Genomic DNA, 16,359 nt, shown 5'->3' on the forward strand with positions numbered 1-16,359 from the left:
GAGTGAAGATGTGAATATTTCTTTTGTTGTTAATGACAATATTAAAGATGACAACAGGATAACTTATTGTCTTACTAAATTGCTAGGTGGATTCCTTTGGTGTTGGTTTGCTATTTTTTTTCCTTAGATAAAAGTTATTTATAAGTGATAAATAAATCATATCAGAAAATAATCAAAATAATAATGATTCTAATATATAATAGAAACTAAAAATTTTGCAAGCCTTCTTATAATTAACCAACTACTTGTAATTGTTGTGGCCTTTCATGTCTCTATTGGGCAAACAGTTTTTCTAAAAGCACTAAAGCCAATCGGATCATAATGCAGCCAAATTATGTATACATACACCTCATTATTCCTCCCATAGTTCCATATCTTCCATCTTCCATTGATAGGGTTGATCATTCTCCCCTAAGGTATGGTGTCAACATGATTAAAGAGAGGACTTCAATCTATGCGTATTCTCCGCCGCATACTTGTTACTTTACTAGTTGAGCCATTTTATCTTCGATATGCATTTTATTATAAATATGAACTTAATTTTGAAGCATTACAATTTTAGCTAGCTTTCCATCTTAGTGATATAGAGTATATATAACTGTACTTGGTTATCACTAACATCAATTATCGATCTAAAATCTAATCCCCACTTAGCACAAGTTAAGTGACCAAATTGGAAGTTGACTTTTTTTTTTTTTTTAATAACCTCTGAATGGTACTACTGTATAATGCACTTGAGTGTAGTATGAGAATGTTGAAGAATGGTTGTGCATTGCTGTGAACTTGCACCGAGAGTCAAGAGACAAAGAAACCGAAAGGAGCAGACAAACAACAACATCGGATAAGCTAATAAGGTTCATTGTCTTCATGTTTTTGTCCACTTCATTCCCCAATGGAACTGTACACATGGAAATCTTTTATTTTCTTCATTTTCCACCTCACAACCCAACAACCCAAATTCACCCTTGTCATGTGCATACCAAATAAGAAATAAAGAAAATATGTACATAAAATGCTATCCCTTTATTTTTTGGTTTTTCACGGACATCCCAATCTAACCGGCCAAAGATGAATCCGTCGCGAATTAGAGCTCTATTTAAAAGCTTATCGTTGACCAATGAGTTATTATATGTGGTGAAATTCAAACTCTAACACTTATTTAAACGAATTAGTGAATTAATACCAGACCAACCCAAATTAGTTTACGTGTTCCTTTATTGTAAAGGAGAATTTCCATTCCCACCTAGTGACTATGAATCCGAAAAATGAAGTCAATGAAATCTCTACAATGTTCATACGTAATCAATCAAAAGTTTAAATTTCTGTAATAAACACAAAAACAGATCATCTCAACTACTGCTAAGTTCTTTATTTCTTTAGCCATCTATTTGACACTATAGATATCTATATCTTTTCATTCCCTCTAAATGTTCTTAAACTAATCTTAATTTATTGGTTTGATAATATTCTACCCACATTATCTTTGCAGATTTATTAATATATGATATCATCTATATAAAAGTAAAAAGATAAGGATAAGAATATAAGAGAGGATTAAGGTTGGAAAATAAATGGAGTGTGACACAAGGCAGAAAAAAATTGCTGATAAAGTTGTAGATGTGTGTATAAACTGTATATATATAAGCCACTTGTGTTTAAAATTTAAATAGACCAAACTAGCAATACCGTTTCCTATGCACAATGTGAACCCAAAATTCCGTTGGATTAATTAAAATGTAAAAAGAAAGAAAGGGAGAATGAGAATCACATCAAAACTCAAAATAGAAAAACAAAGGCTCACAGCATTGGCAAGAGGAACACACTTAATTATTTTACTCCTTTTGCCTTTTTTTCACATCTTAAAAAGGAATAGTCCCACTTGATTGCTGCTTTGTCTAATATAACTTGTTAGCCACATCAGCATAGAAAATAGACCAATGTATAAAATATAAATGAAACCAAGAAGTTTTTAAATGGTCCAATAATGAGAAAATTAACTTTTATTCTGCCCCTGGATGGCTGGGTCGCTCTGCTTTTCTTTGTTTTTTTTTCCATGTCACAATGTTGAAAAAGCAAAAGCTTTTGTTCATGTGTCTTTGATTTCTTCACTAATAAATGTAAAGAGCAAAATGCTTAACCTACAATTTTGTAATGTGATTGTATATAGTTTAGTTTTTTCTTTTCTTTTCTCTTCTTTTCTTTGTTTTTAGAAAGAAAGTAGATATTACAAATATTAACCATGGACCATTATTCATGCAAGATTAATATAGAAAGAGCCCAAAAGAAAACTAAAAGGTCTTGCATAGTTAAGAAAGAAAAATGTCACAAATATTCTCATTCTCAATCCCAAACTTGTAACTCTGCATTTTTCCTCCATTCAACCTCAAATGTTATAAAATCCAATGCAAATACCCATGATAGTATGATACCTTTTACAAAAATTTCACAAGGAGTAGGGTCAGATTTTATTTATTTATTTATTTTTATTTTAGTATTTTTTTTAAATTAAAAAAAAAAGTTGATTGTGGAGTGGTAAGAATATGGCAGAAAGGACAAAGTTGAAAGCATAATAAAACTGACGTCAAAGCAAGCTTTAATTTTTAACTTTTCTTTGTGCTTTCTTGGTCATACACTCATATCTACGCAAGACAATTCCACTAATTACCGCGTATTTTGCTTCAGCATCCACTCCATAGTCCCTACAAGTTGGTCCCAGCAATGGCAGTTTAAAAAATGGAGCCAGATTGCTTTTAACAATCTACATGTGAATTTTGAGGTGAGAATATAAAAGAGACTCTCTGAAAGTTTTTTAGGAGACTTGGACCCTCACCCTCTTTGATGACACAATCACATGAATTAAAGTGTTCAATCCGACACAATATGATGTGGATTTAACTTGATGTTCAGGGTCTTGGTCGCATCATCCATCCATTTAGGTACCCTATTCCTGTTTTTTTACATGTTCACACAAAATTGAAAATTCTTTGCTTTCTCAGCAAAATTAAGTGATATGATATGTCATATGTGTTCAACCAAAATTGTCCTGCAAAGTTTGTGCTGAGATTTGGGAATTGAAATGTAGTCAACAGTCACCAATAATTTGAACCGCCAAAAATAAACTAAGAAAACATGTTATGAGTCTATATCAAATGTGAGAAACTATATGAATATATGGACTTATATATATATATGAACAGAACTAGAAAACTAAAACTTTATAGGTGTGAACGGGGCTGATGAAGTGGTTGGTGGGGCCATTTGCTTTGGAATTTTGGGTGCACTTGAGACAAGCAATCTCAATTCTCAAACTTTCGGTGTGTTGTGTGCAATAATCTTTAACTGTTAATTCCTTCTCCCAACTGTTATATATAGCACACCATCTCTGGCTTCTTTTACTCTACTCTACTCTACTCTCTACTCTCCACTCTCCACTCTCCACTCTCTTCCTTATTTCTATCAATTTTTTTCTGTTTCCAACTCAATTTCACATTCTCCATACAAAGTAACTACATTACTATTTAATTTGGTTCATCTTAACTTCTGGGGCTTTCAAAAGCTTCCAACTTTTTTGGAAATCTTTCCTACTCAAATTTTGGACTAGTGCCCATTTTTCTTTTGTGAAAGTTGGTATTTGGGTTACACTGATTTGAACATCTGGTTACTTACTCCTCAGTTTGGTTCATTTTTTCTTAACGGGGATTAATATCAAAGGGGTGTTGGTGGGGGAAGGGTGTGATAGCTTCATAAGAGACCTCAAATTTCTTTTTAAGACCATGATTCTGGCACACAACGGGTGCCTTCTGTTGAATTCTCGCCTTATTCTTCACAAAGAATATATCATAGACAAAAGTTTCTACTTTTGGATCTTTCAGATTTTTAATAGCTATAGTCTTGGTACCTAACAGGAAAATTCTATATCCTTCACCAACATTCTTGAAAATACTATCTTTTTTGTTGTGTTAAATTGAGACCGGAAGAGACTAGAAAACTGCATATACCTTTGGTTCCTTGTTTCTCAATTATACACTTTCCATTCTGTAAGTGAGAATGGGAGGGGCATCACTGCCTCCGGGTTTTCGTTTCCACCCTACTGATGAAGAACTGATAGGATACTACCTGAAAAGAAAAGTTGAGGAGCTTGAAATTGAACTTGAAGTTATCCCTGTGATTGATTTGTACAAGTTTGATCCTTGGGAGTTGCCGGGTAATCTTAAATTTCACATCTTAATCATTTACTTAAACACAAGAAAGATTTTCATCTATGCTAGTGTGAACATACACTTTATGGATGCTATAAAAATACTAGAAAGCAGTGTTTTGTATGTTTACTTTACTTCAGTGGTTAATAATTATTGCTGAAGCACTAACTTTTCAGCTTTACTTTAGTGTTAAATATCAATGGAATCAAAAGAAAAAACAATGATTTCGTTTCTAAGAGGCCTAATTTGAATTGCAGAGAAGTCATTCTTACCAAAAAGAGACTTGGAATGGTTCTTCTTTTGTCCAAGGGATCGAAAGTATCCGAATGGATCAAGAACAAACAGAGCTACCAAAGCAGGATACTGGAAAGCCACTGGAAAAGACAAAAAGGTTGTGTGCCAATCTAGTCCATCAACATCAATCATGAAAGCCACCGGATATCGCAAGACCCTTGTTTTCTATCGCGGAAGAGCCCCTTTAGGCGACCGAACGGATTGGGTTATGCACGAGTATCGCCTCTGTGATGATCTTGGCCAAGACTCACCAAGTTTTCAGGTAAATATTTGGTTCTAGTCTTTCATATGTTAATGCTTTGCTTTGGATTGGATTGGCCTTAAAGATTTAGTTCCTTTTGTAGGGTGCTTATGCTTTGTGCCGGGTTATTAAGAAGAATGACAAGGCCAGTGATTACAAGGGTAAAAGAGGTGTCAGCAGTTCCAAGAATGAGAATGAGAATGAGAATGAGAGCTCAATGAGATTGTCATCCTCTAAGGAGCACTTGAGCATCTCTGCTGATGTTTCTTCTCAAGCAAGTCAGCTATGCAGCGAGAGTCGTTATTCGAGCCCTATAGCTTCTCCTTGTGCATACAATGTGGCTGCAACGGCCGGGTTTGAGCCACCTTCTGTGGACACTAATCCTTCAACCTTCTTGGTCTCCCCTGATATGATTCTTGATTCTTCAAAGGTAGTGTGTTTTGTAGCAAAAGAAGGAACACTTGATTGAATAGCTATGTATTAGGGGATAAGTTTATGACATTTTTGCTCAAATTGCAGGACTTTGCTCAAACACAAGATGTTATTTCAGGATTCTTTCCGCATCATGAATTGCCAAGTACAATGACACCATGGCAATCATTGGAACATACAGAGATTTCATCCAGTTCATCCTACTCAAATTTCAATGGGGAGATAGAATTCTCTGATGAACTCGGCCTAATTGGCCGAATGTCGCGTTACTCAGGACAAGTAGACATGTTAGACTTCTATGGAAATGAGGAAGTGCTGTATGAATATGAAGGATATGACCAGATCAATTCAATCAGAGATCCAAGACAATTCTGAAGTGAAAAGGAAAATTTCTCCTTTTCTTGTAATGCTAAGCATATATGGGAATGGAAGTAAGGGAGATCTTGATGATGGAGGGATCTCTGAGGCAACGCCTTTTAATGTGTGTCTTGGAGTGAAAAATAATGAGTACAAGCTGCTTCTTCTGCACAAATGCTCCTAGCTATGTTTATCATTTCATGCAGTTGTGTAAGATGCTCGGGTGACATCACATTTTTTAAATTGCACCTGGTGTTTGGTCTTAAATTCATTCACCTTATGTAATGAAGGAGAATTTCTTATGTTTCTTATATTTATTCACCTTTCTTTACATACTAACTTAGTAACTTACATGAATTGAAATGCATGCTTATGCATTTTTGCTTTTCCTCCAATGCTTGCCTAATTTGTTAACACAGCAAATAACTATGGGATATGAGGCATGAATCATTCTTTTTATATTAAATCTTCATTAAGGTAAGTTAGAGTTGAATTGTATTCTCCACCCTACTCCAAAAGCAAAGAAATCAAAATGTTTGGCTTTGAAAAGTTCCAAATTATATGCAGACAAACTAAAATAGGTAGAATGAGCATATGAACAAAATCAAACTCCTGTTTCTCCTTTATGTCACAAGAGCCGTCATGTATGCTTATCACTGCATAGTTTTTATTTGAAAATAAAGCTTGGGGATGAGTTTTACTTTTAGAGTTGACAAGACATTCCAATCTTTAGTTGCTTTGAGAAGCATCCAACAAGCTTTCTAGGGGCCAACTCTTTTAACTCTTAGTGGGAAATGATCATTAAAATCTTGATGAGTTTTCCAACAAATTTAAAAATCAAATTCATCCATAAAAAGTTTCACCTTATCATTTATGAAGAGAAAAGGCAGTGCTATAGTGCAAGCAAACAAAAAACAAAAGATTGAATATCATTACTAAGATTTGACAAATCAGTTTAAGATGAGAAATTCTGTGATATTACTTTATCTTTAGATCAGTGCAGTCTCCTGTGGTGCTATCATTGTTTTCACTTTGGGTGCTATCTTAGTTTGAAATTTGATATAAACCTTATGCTTTTACGCTTTGACCCTCTTGAACTTCCTGTTCAATCCCCGCATTGAATTCACTGCATCCTCACCAAGCAGAGAAAATGCAAATCTATAAATATTGGGTGTCACATGGAAAGCAAAAAGGAAAAGAGGTTAAGCCTACACCAAATAAGCTAATTAGAAATAGTCAAATGTGAATCATACATTCTTAGCTACACATTTTCTTACAACACTTGACTAGTTTAACATTACAGATAGATCTAAAATCTGAAGCCAGATAGAGCATGGAGAACAAGATTCTAAACCTAGCATGATAAGAGATGAAAGACAGGTTGAATTTTCATGATCATTCTGGTTTCTGTTCACTACCAATATCGGACTAAATTGAGTATTAACTCGTGTCGAAATGGATTAATCCATTCTTTTGGTTAGCAATTTCCAAACACTAACCAAGATTTTAGGGTATGTATTCTTCTGATTCTGTTGGAAGAGTTTTGGCCAAACAAGAACAAAGAAGATTGAATCATGGACTAATAATGCATGACCTTTTGGATTGCTTTCCTAAAGCAGTAACAACTGTCAAACTATAAACTGTAACAAATTGAAAAAAATCTCTTGTTACAATCTTTGGCATCTACCACCCTGTGATTCCCAACCAAAAAGTGTATTATATATGTGACATGTTCCTCACTAAGCAGACATCTTTGATAGAAAAACTTGTCTAACCACTATGCTCCACTTGTAGAGTTGAAAACGAAATGAGTGAAAAGCAATCTCAATGGAAGTTATTTTATTGACACTTCTATTTGATATGTTGATCAATTTCTTGTTGAATGTGGGAGGGACTTTATTTGTATTGGTTGCTAATGAAAAATGAAGAAAAGATTATAGATACTGCCAAAACTTTCAACCATGAGAGAAAGTGGCCCTTTGATATATATAAAAAATCAGAAAAATTATTCCCTTGTTAGCTTGTTCTCTGATTTTGATATGCTTGCAGCACAATTTGGTGACTATTTGCAATTAAATCCTTAGATTGGGAATGTCTTATAATAATAACAGGTAAGATTCTCATTTTGGTGAGCAATCCAGGTTACAATGGAAGTCAAAAGCTTAGACAGAACACAAATACTAGTCTACTACCCTTTTGACATCATGCATCTTATAACCTGAACTATATTATGATTAAGAGAATGTTTATATTAATAAGTTTCTACTAAGAGTACATTAAAAATTGAAAACATACTCAAGCATAATATATAAGAATTAAGATCATGCATCACCATGTGAAGGCAAATGGTTCTGCATCACATCGACTCGGGGTTCCTCACAAGTCACAACAATGTTATCATCAGGCCTGAAGTCTTTGAAGCATGCTAACCTGCCCAGTTCCTCAATTTCCTCAATGACAAGGTCTAGTTTGGCCACCATTTCCACAAGCAAAGATGCAAAAGCAGCAAAAGGGAGAGCCTCAGAGAACTCAAGGCTAGTGATAGCAATCTTACTCAACTGTGGTCTCAAGGACTTTCCTTCTGTTTCCTTTGAATGTTCATTGCAACCCCTCTTTGTTTTCCATTCCAACAATGCAGAAGAGTCCGTCTTAACGCTCGATAAGGAGAATCCAGATGTCTTTCCCTGTCTTTCTTGGCCAACTTGTGCTGCAGCTATCTTGAACATGCTGTTACCATGGTTGTGCTTGTTCTTGGAGCCCAAGAAAAGGCGTGGCTGGGATTTTATGGCAGTGTTAAGGTCCTGCAGGGCTTCATGGAGATGATCAGAGAGTATTTCCGGAGAGATATGGCGCCGGTGCCTTATGCTGTTAGCAAGTTCTATCAGTGCTTTTGATACCTCTGCTGAAAGCCTTATGCAGGGGTCCTTGAACATGGCTCTAACAGATCTTGGAGTCTAAAACAAATAAAAAATCAAACCTAAACTATCAATATCACTCTATCAGTGAGATTTAAAGCTCAAACTTATGAAATTACTGATGCATTACCTGAATTTCTGTTCTCAAACAGCCATGTAAAGCAACCACAGTGTATCCGAATTGGCGAAGAACAGCTCCCACTTTAACATACTGCTGCCATGGAAATCTGTGACATGAATGCCTTGGCTCCCAACTTGCATGTAATGCCTATCCAAATTAAAATAGAATAATTGCCTTACTAGAAGATCTTCTATCATCAATACTTCATTGGAATAATGAACCAAGGAATGATTAAATGGACTTACCAACATTTCATCAGAGGATTTTGAATCCAAAACAGCTTTATAGCCTTTGTATATTGGATCCTCAGATGATTTGTCCTCTCCAGAGGATTCAATTTCTCCATAAAAGTATTCATTCACACAAGCTGCAACATATCTCAGCATGGTTAAGTGCTAACTATGGCAAATTATCAATTGATTGTATATATATATATATATATTTATATCACCTTCTATTGATTTTGCTAGGCCTTCAAGCTTGTAAACTGTTGAATTATGGAGATCTTCCCCTGACCAATTTGGGAATATGAGCAAACTCATGAGGAGGCAAATGCCACAGCCAATAGCAATGGTGTAGATTCTGTCATGTGCAATCTTCAACACATTGTCAACCCTATAGCTTGACACAGTAATCAAGTTGAAGGTCAAGAGGAATATGATTATGCCATAGTCATAGTTCTTCTTTATATAGGGAAAGAACCTTGTATAAGTAGCTACAGCTCCTGGCTCAAGAATAACAAAATAAACCTCAAAATTATTAGTCATCACAACCTTGTTGCTACTCAATTGTCACAACCATTATTAAAGTATATACCTATAACAAAAACTGCAGCCCCAATGAAAATAGCTTGAACAACCCTACTACATGCATTTGCAATATATCCAACAATAAATGCCAAAGACCCTGCTAACAGTGTCCCTAATCCTCTATTCAGCCCTTTGCATAAAGTTGCTCCTGCACCCATCACAACACAACCAAGATATTAATATATACAAAAATGTTACGTGCGCATAAAAAATCAGCTACTAAATCAGTCATTGTACCTGCAGTGAACTCGAGGACGACGACAACAGTCATGACAGCCCAGATGGCACTCTGGCCAATCCAATGGTACATGGGCTCCAAGAGATACATCAAAGAAACAAGAGTGAGAGAGAGACCAACTTTGAATGCATGGATCAACCTTCTAGGGTCTTCACGCCCCACACTCCACGTAGTCTTCCATGCAACACTAGGAAACTTTCTCATCCTCTCACCAAACACATTTGCACGCTTCATCCACTTCCCATCAATAATGCTTCTGCTTCTTCCATTGTTCTCATTGTTATTATTCTCCCCAACTGCCATTTCCAACCCTGCATGAACTTTAGGAACCATTTTCTTTTTAACTAAGTTGTAATATATGATTAGTGTTATCAATTAGTTCGATGATCATGCATGTTTGAGCATGCAAGAAAATAATAAAATCGAAGTGGGGATTGTAAATGTATGACATGTGAACCCCAACTTTGTGACACGGAGCAGCTTCAAATTTATAGGGAGAAGCTACTGGTGATGCCATTTTCTACCCTTCATCACATGCATTCCATTAAAGTGAGTAGCTTTAATTTCTCTCTAGTGTTATTTAGAAGTCAGCAAAGCGTGGAACCACATTTATACGATAACTATTTTTGTGGTCAATTGTTAGGAAGGACACATGTGTATGTAAACCATTCAAAATTGACCAATATATTAATCAAAGAAAATGTTAATCTATTGATATTAACAATAATCTTTTTACGACACTATATTATTATACTATTTTTATAAAAAGCTAAAGCTTATAAAAGATCAAAACTTATTCTTCACAGCTGCTAATAACAGTTAACATGAAATCAATTTAGGTTCATCATTTGATCAGTTCACTCATTAGCTTAAATATAAATCGAGAGTTCGAATTACATCTTATATATACAGTAATTTATTAACCAATAATAAATCTTTAAATAAAGTTTGGATTTACATATTAGTTCTTAGTATATGGGAGTGAGAGATACCTTTAAACCAAAATAATAGAGAACATGCAAAGTTGCAAACTATTGTCTATGAATATATAAAAGATTTGTGTTATGTAAAGTGTAAACTTAAAAACATCCACCAGTTATTGAAATTTGAACATATTTTATCCATCCTAGGTAGAAAAATGCTTAAATAAATAGGGTTTAGGCAGAAAAGAAAAGTTGGTTAAATATGTTGAATATTAAATAAATTAGGGCCACAAAATAAATAAAGTTGCACCGACCAAGCTAAGGCTACGAAGTACGTCCGTCCATGAAGGTACAATTATGCGGCAGCAGACGTTCAACTAAGGGTGCATTATTTTATTTTGTGTATATTAATTCCAGTTTTCAGTAACTCAAAAAATCAAAATATTATTATATTCTTGGTGTGACTGAGTGAGAGTCTAGCTAGTTGGGATTATTAAAGGGTCCAGCTGCCAGCCACGAACATTTCACGGGAAAAATGTTTGATATGATAATAGCCATAACATAACATAATAATGCGAATGAATATATAAAAAGGAAAGAGGCGAGCCGTGCGTGTGAACTGTTTTGTTTGATGTGAACGTAACTCTATTTCTAAATCAAAAACGTAACTGTCCTCAACAACCAGCTGGTGTTGATGTTTTGTGAGCGGTTCTCTCGTGCACTTCTAACTTGTCCCTCCATGACTTCAAACCATTTGAAGCTCGTATTTCACCATCTGGTTCCACACACAACTTGCCATTTGTGTTGTTCTCTTCTATTCGTATCTTTCTTAGATACTACAATCTATATAAATAGATGCTGCACCATTCTAGACTGAAAACAGGTATACATGCATTTTTGGCCTCTCACTTCTTGATTTTTTAATTTACCTTTTTCATTCCTTTATGTCTCAAGTTGACCATTGTTTTCAACTACCTCTTATTTTTCTCAATTTGATTCGTCATATAATTCAAATCATTTTTAACCGAAAATGTTCAACTCACACACATAAGTCTAATCAATGTATCTAGCTATGCTAACATTAATCACAAATTACGGTAATGACACACTGGTAAGTGGTAATTATATTGGTTAATCAGGAATTCGTGGAACTAACGTTAGGGCAAGGGTGACTACATGTCTACATGAATATGCAAAGGGATGTTGGTACCCCTCAAGGTCTCTCTGTCTATGACATCTGACTAAAATAGAACATATTATTGGATTATACCTTAAATATTAACTAATATCACCTACTAAAATAAAAGATTTATATATTTCACTATTCGATTCCCTATTTAAGTAGGATAAGAAATGGATTTCAGTATCAGCATGAACTGCCATTGATACTTAATATTTTCAATTATAACACAAGTAACATATCCCAACATAACATAACTGCCATTGAACTGCCATTTGCATGTTTGTTATTTACAAGCAAATGGCAGCAACCACCAAAACTGCAGCTATTCAAAAGAGAAGCTGACGCCAGAAATAAAGATTTTATTTATATGCAAATTGCTGATTAAGCTCTCGCCTCACAGCATACAGTAAACAGTATTTGGGGGGGGGGGGGGGGGCGGGAGAGATAAAAGGGCAAGAAATGACTGCAAAGAAATGAGAAGTTCACTGCATAAACCAATGCAAGCTTAAGAACCTGCACCGAACACACGGATTCTCTGTTCAATTGGAACCCGGCAGCAGGGACAGGTAGCTTTGCCCTTCCTCCCATACTCCTGGCTGCAGCTACCACACATAATTTGGTGTGCACACGGCAAGAAAACAATTGAAACTTCGTCTCCCTTGCATATGATACATTCTCTAGCACCGTTGACTTCTTCTTCAAAATCCTCAAGATTGTCTAATTCTTTAAGAAGCTTTGTGATTGTCTCCCTTTGGGGCTTTGCAACATCAGAATTACCTGTCCGTGAAGCTTTTGATTTCCGATGCTTATCAGCAGATCGAGAAGATACTTTAAGGCATGAAAGCTCCTGCTCAAGCCTCAGGAGATCATCCTTGCGACGTTGGAAATCTATCTCTATCTTCAGGCGTAAAGCCTTAAGATTTCTCTTACTGTCAACCTCAGCTGCTTCCTTGCTATGGCGTTCCTCCTCAATTAGTACCAGGGCTTCCTCTTTAGCCTTCAACTCTTCCCTGACCTTGACCTGTCATAAGTTATTATTCAGATTCAACTATTCAGAAGAAGCATGTGCTTGGCAATGAACATTTGTATTAAATAATTTCAGTAAAAAGCATGCATAAACAGAAAATTTCAAAAAGTTCAGCCCAAAAAATGAAGTTCTCAATTCATAGCATCAGCATCAGACTTAGCAGAACGCTGCAAATTCATAGCTTAGTCATAGAAAGGACTTGAATATAATCAACAGACAGAAAACTCAGGTATAGCTAATTAGCAAATAGCAATGAGGAATAACCAAATAATCTACTTCCAGAATTACGAATCAGAGAATACCTGTGTTGCAAATAAATATAATTAAGAAAGCTAAGAACCGATATAAAATCATGTACCCTCCAACAATATCTGTACAAATACGTAAGATGCTATACCTTGTAGGAGCAATTCTCCACAAAAGTGATCAATTCAAGAACACTAGTACAATTAGTGAATTCAAATGGATTCTACTGCATAAACCTGTAATATACAAATACGATCCTACAAATGAAAGACATCATAAACAATAAGGTTTCAAAATCACAATGTAGTTGTAGACAACAAATTCAAGTTAGATCCACATTCATTTGTTCAGGTTAAAGTCCAAAGTCCTTCATGCAGAAAATATAGATTTCAGTATCACAATAGCAAAAAACAAACACCACACCACAGGTAAACAAAATTCCTTTTAATGGGGCCTGAGTGTGAGCATTGTCTATAAATAAATAGATTAGAGGTGGGAAAAGAGCAACCTCAGCTTCTTTCTGACACTGTCTAATCCGAGCCAATTCTTTTTCAATCTCCACTATCTTCTGTTTTTCATCTGAAATCTCCTGTTGTAGCTTTGCTATCTGTTTTTCCCAAGCAAGAAGCCTCTTTAAACACTTTTTCTCCCTTTTCTCAACCTGTGTACAGTTTTTGACAGACTCTGATGCACTCAATTTAGAAGCCTCCAACTCTGCTCTAATTTCTGCATTCTCCGTCTCTAACTTTTTGACAGTTGAATTCGCCTGATCAACTTCACCACTAGTCTTCCTCAATGCCTCCTCCATCTCTAATAGTTTCTTCATTGTCGCGTCGTCGAGCGCTTGCTTGCCTTTCTTTAACTTCTGAGCCTCCTCTCTTTGGCTTTCCATCCTCAACATTTTCAACTCAGCCATATCATTGCTCAGCTTTGTAGCTGCTTGCACTGCCCTCTCATGAGCCCAATCCTTTCGGACCTTGAGCTCTTTCTCGAGATCCTTAACCTGATTAAACAGAGCAAGTAACACCTCATCCTTCTGATCCTCTGCAAGAAGCTTCATACAATCATCGAGATTTAGCTCGCGAAATTTATTCATCATGGAGGTAACAGCATCCTCTGCCGGCCCAGTGCTACCAGCGGGAATGGCTACGGCTTGTGGCTGCGGCAACTGTTTTGAGTGAGCCTTAAAACCAGCAGCGCACAGTGCAACATTTCTTTTCAACAAGGACTTCATCGAAGGAGAAAGATTAAACCTTTTTGGGAATTCAATATCTCTCTGCAACCGCAAACTCATCTCATGGCCGCAAGCGAAGACCAAATTAAAATCCGGAGGTCCCCCTCGAGACTCACAAAAATGTGGAGATGGAGACACAACACCAACTGCATTGTCACCAGTGTTGGTGGTAGTAGTAGTAGCAGTAGTAGTAGCAGTACGCGAAGAACAACAAGTACATTCATTGTTTGCAACCGGAACCTGAATTGTGCTAGCCTTTCCGACATGAAAATCAGTGACTAGCAAACACCACAATGCATCACCCTTAGTCAAATTGGGCCTCAACTGCTGCAAGAGACACACCATAGCAGCAAGAGAATACGCCTCCAATTGCATCAAATCGGTGAAAACAGGCATAGTGTCATCGCTACCCTCCAAATTGCCGTTGCTTTTGAGATAAGCCAAGGAATTGTTGAGTATGTTCTCCAGCGCATCGACGCCGCCGAAACAATGGCCATTGTTGAGGACCGCCTTGAGAGCTTGGTCCTCGCTGTAGCCCATGGACACGATCTTGGAAACTACGTCAGCGTAGACGATCTCCATGTTCCTCAAGAGAAGCTCTTGGAGCTCGTCTTCGGTGCAGAAACCCCAGCTGTAGGGAGGAATGTTAGGGTTTCGGTTGGAATTGGGCGTGGCCACCGTTTTATTATGGCAGGAATCCGAATTGGAATTAGGATTGGGCGAGGATCGAGGTTTGCGATTGGTTCGGGTGTGCTTGTCTTTGGCCCTCATCCCTTTATATCCGATTATTCGTGCAATTTTTGGAAGAGGAGACTCTTGAAGATAGCAAGGAGAAGAAGAAGATGATGATCAAGAAGAAGAAGAGGAGCAGTAGAAGAAGTTGCAGTGATCAGTCGGTGAGTGAGTGAGTGAGAGAAATGAAGGGGGATTTTTGTGCGTTGTGTTCGTGCTTCGCTTCGCTTTTCCCTCCTCAAGAATAAAAAGTAGACCAATCCAAATTGTAATGGTGAGGTTTTAGGGTTTGGGTTTTATTTTTTTTTATAGGGAGTTTGGACCTGGGGTTTTGAATTACATGGGCCCCCATCTATACTCTTTGTCAATTTCCAGCCCTTCTTCTCATGCCCAACAATTTTTCTTATGTTTTTGTAGTTTTTTTTCCACCGCATCTCTACACCAATCTATTGTAGATTTGAATTTCATTTAAAGATTTGTCACTGATCAATAAATTGCTATATACACAAGGCAGAATTTTAACCTGCAATACTTGTTTATTTATTTATTTTTATTTGTTTAAATAAATTAGACAACCTCAATTCTAAACATCACAAACTCACACACACTATACACTCATCCACATATTTAAGAGTTCTACCACTATTTGGCCCTTGCCAAAGTTTGAAACTGGATATAACATATTAAGAGGCATCATATATTGCCACTTAACCTAAGCTACAGCTGCGATGTCACATTGAATGTGTGCAATGAATCCCAGCTTAATAAAGGTAGAAGTCCGTTCCATTTCCAAGCTGCTTGGCTATTACATTCTGATTTCTCTAATATAATTAATGTTATTATGAAAATATGATAAAAGTAGATAAATCATAGTTATCAGAATCGAACTGGTAATTGAACCGATCAAGTCATTGGATCACTGAGTCATTGGTTTAACTGGTGGATCACTGGTTGAACCAATTGACTCGGTACTATGCAAATAAAAAATAAAAATAGTCAAAAACCTAAAATTAAATTTTAAAAAATACATATTTTTAGTAACATTTTAAGAATAATTAAGTTGAATTCTATAAATAACTAATACAAAAATAGACATATAATTAGTTTATACTATTATATAGTATCTTAATTAGACACAATAAGAATAATAATCTATGAATTATATCCAAAGAATAATTTTAAGATCTAAATATTTTTATATAATTAAATAATTATATAAATTATTTTTTCTCAGAATAAATAATTTTTATTTTATTTTTATATTCATTATTATTTTTTATTTTAAAATTAATTAATTTGTACTTCAATTAAAAAATAATTAATTTAAAAAATATTGAGTTAAGTATTTTCATATATATATATATATATATATATATTATATATATATATATATATGTATTAGTTATAA

At 35.6% G+C, this 16,359-nt stretch overlaps 3 protein-coding genes across 3 annotated transcripts; 1 reads left to right on the forward strand and 2 right to left on the reverse strand.

The window, feature by feature from the left end:
* Positions 1–3,393: 3,393 nt before the first annotated feature.
* On the forward strand, positions 3,394–5,836 carry LOC112800424 (NAC domain-containing protein 71-like). Its single transcript, XM_025842692.3, has 4 exons — positions 3,394–4,204; positions 4,457–4,755; positions 4,838–5,164; positions 5,254–5,836. The coding sequence occupies exons 1-4, from the start codon at positions 4,048–4,050 to the stop codon at positions 5,539–5,541; spliced, it is 1,071 nt and encodes a 356-aa protein (XP_025698477.1). The 5' UTR covers positions 3,394–4,047; the 3' UTR covers positions 5,542–5,836.
* A 1,752-nt stretch (positions 5,837–7,588) lies between these two features.
* Positions 7,589–10,995, reverse strand: LOC112800426 (aluminum-activated malate transporter 12-like). Its single transcript, XM_025842693.2, has 6 exons — positions 9,606–10,995; positions 9,376–9,516; positions 9,011–9,283; positions 8,805–8,926; positions 8,569–8,706; positions 7,589–8,477 (listed from the first exon to the last, which is right to left on the reverse strand). The coding sequence occupies exons 1-6, from the start codon at positions 9,937–9,939 to the stop codon at positions 7,845–7,847; spliced, it is 1,641 nt and encodes a 546-aa protein (XP_025698478.1). The 5' UTR covers positions 9,940–10,995; the 3' UTR covers positions 7,589–7,844.
* A 1,056-nt stretch (positions 10,996–12,051) lies between these two features.
* Positions 12,052–15,224, reverse strand: LOC112800427 (MND1-interacting protein 1-like). The gene is made up of 2 exons (XM_025842694.3): positions 13,494–15,224; positions 12,052–12,733 (listed from the first exon to the last, which is right to left on the reverse strand). Exons 1-2 carry the CDS (start codon positions 14,988–14,990, stop codon positions 12,218–12,220), a joined length of 2,013 nt encoding a protein of 670 aa, XP_025698479.1. The 5' UTR covers positions 14,991–15,224; the 3' UTR covers positions 12,052–12,217.
* Positions 15,225–16,359: the final 1,135 nt, after the last annotated feature.

Source organism: Arachis hypogaea, chromosome 5 (assembly GCF_003086295.3).
Source record: "Arachis hypogaea cultivar Tifrunner chromosome 5, arahy.Tifrunner.gnm2.J5K5, whole genome shotgun sequence".
Lineage (NCBI taxonomy): Eukaryota > Viridiplantae > Streptophyta > Magnoliopsida > Fabales > Fabaceae > Arachis > Arachis hypogaea.

What these genes read in the sequence shown, in the direction of transcription:
- LOC112800427 (XM_025842694.3), bottom strand. Translation starts at nt 14,990, where the DNA reads ATGAGGGCCAAAGACAAGCACACCCGAACCAATCGCAAACCTCGATCC. An exon ending in AGTGTCAGAAAGAAGCTGAG is followed by an intron (nt 12,734 to 13,493) that starts GTTGCTCTTTTC and finishes AACTTATGACAG; the next exon opens with GTCAAGGTCAGGGAAGAGTT.
- LOC112800426 (XM_025842693.2), bottom strand. Translation starts at nt 9,939, where the DNA reads ATGGTTCCTAAAGTTCATGCAGGGTTGGAAATGGCAGTTGGGGAGAAT. An exon ending in GGCTGCAGTTTTTGTTATAG is followed by an intron (nt 9,284 to 9,375) that starts GTATATACTTTA and finishes TTCTTGAGCCAG; the next exon opens with GAGCTGTAGCTACTTATACA. An exon ending in GTTTGAGAACAGAAATTCAG is followed by an intron (nt 8,478 to 8,568) that starts GTAATGCATCAG and finishes TATTTGTTTTAG; the next exon opens with ACTCCAAGATCTGTTAGAGC.
- LOC112800424 (XM_025842692.3), top strand. Translation starts at nt 4,048, where the DNA reads ATGGGAGGGGCATCACTGCCTCCGGGTTTTCGTTTCCACCCTACTGAT. An exon ending in TGATCCTTGGGAGTTGCCGG is followed by an intron (nt 4,205 to 4,456) that starts GTAATCTTAAAT and finishes TTTGAATTGCAG; the next exon opens with AGAAGTCATTCTTACCAAAA. An exon ending in TGATTCTTGATTCTTCAAAG is followed by an intron (nt 5,165 to 5,253) that starts GTAGTGTGTTTT and finishes CTCAAATTGCAG; the next exon opens with GACTTTGCTCAAACACAAGA.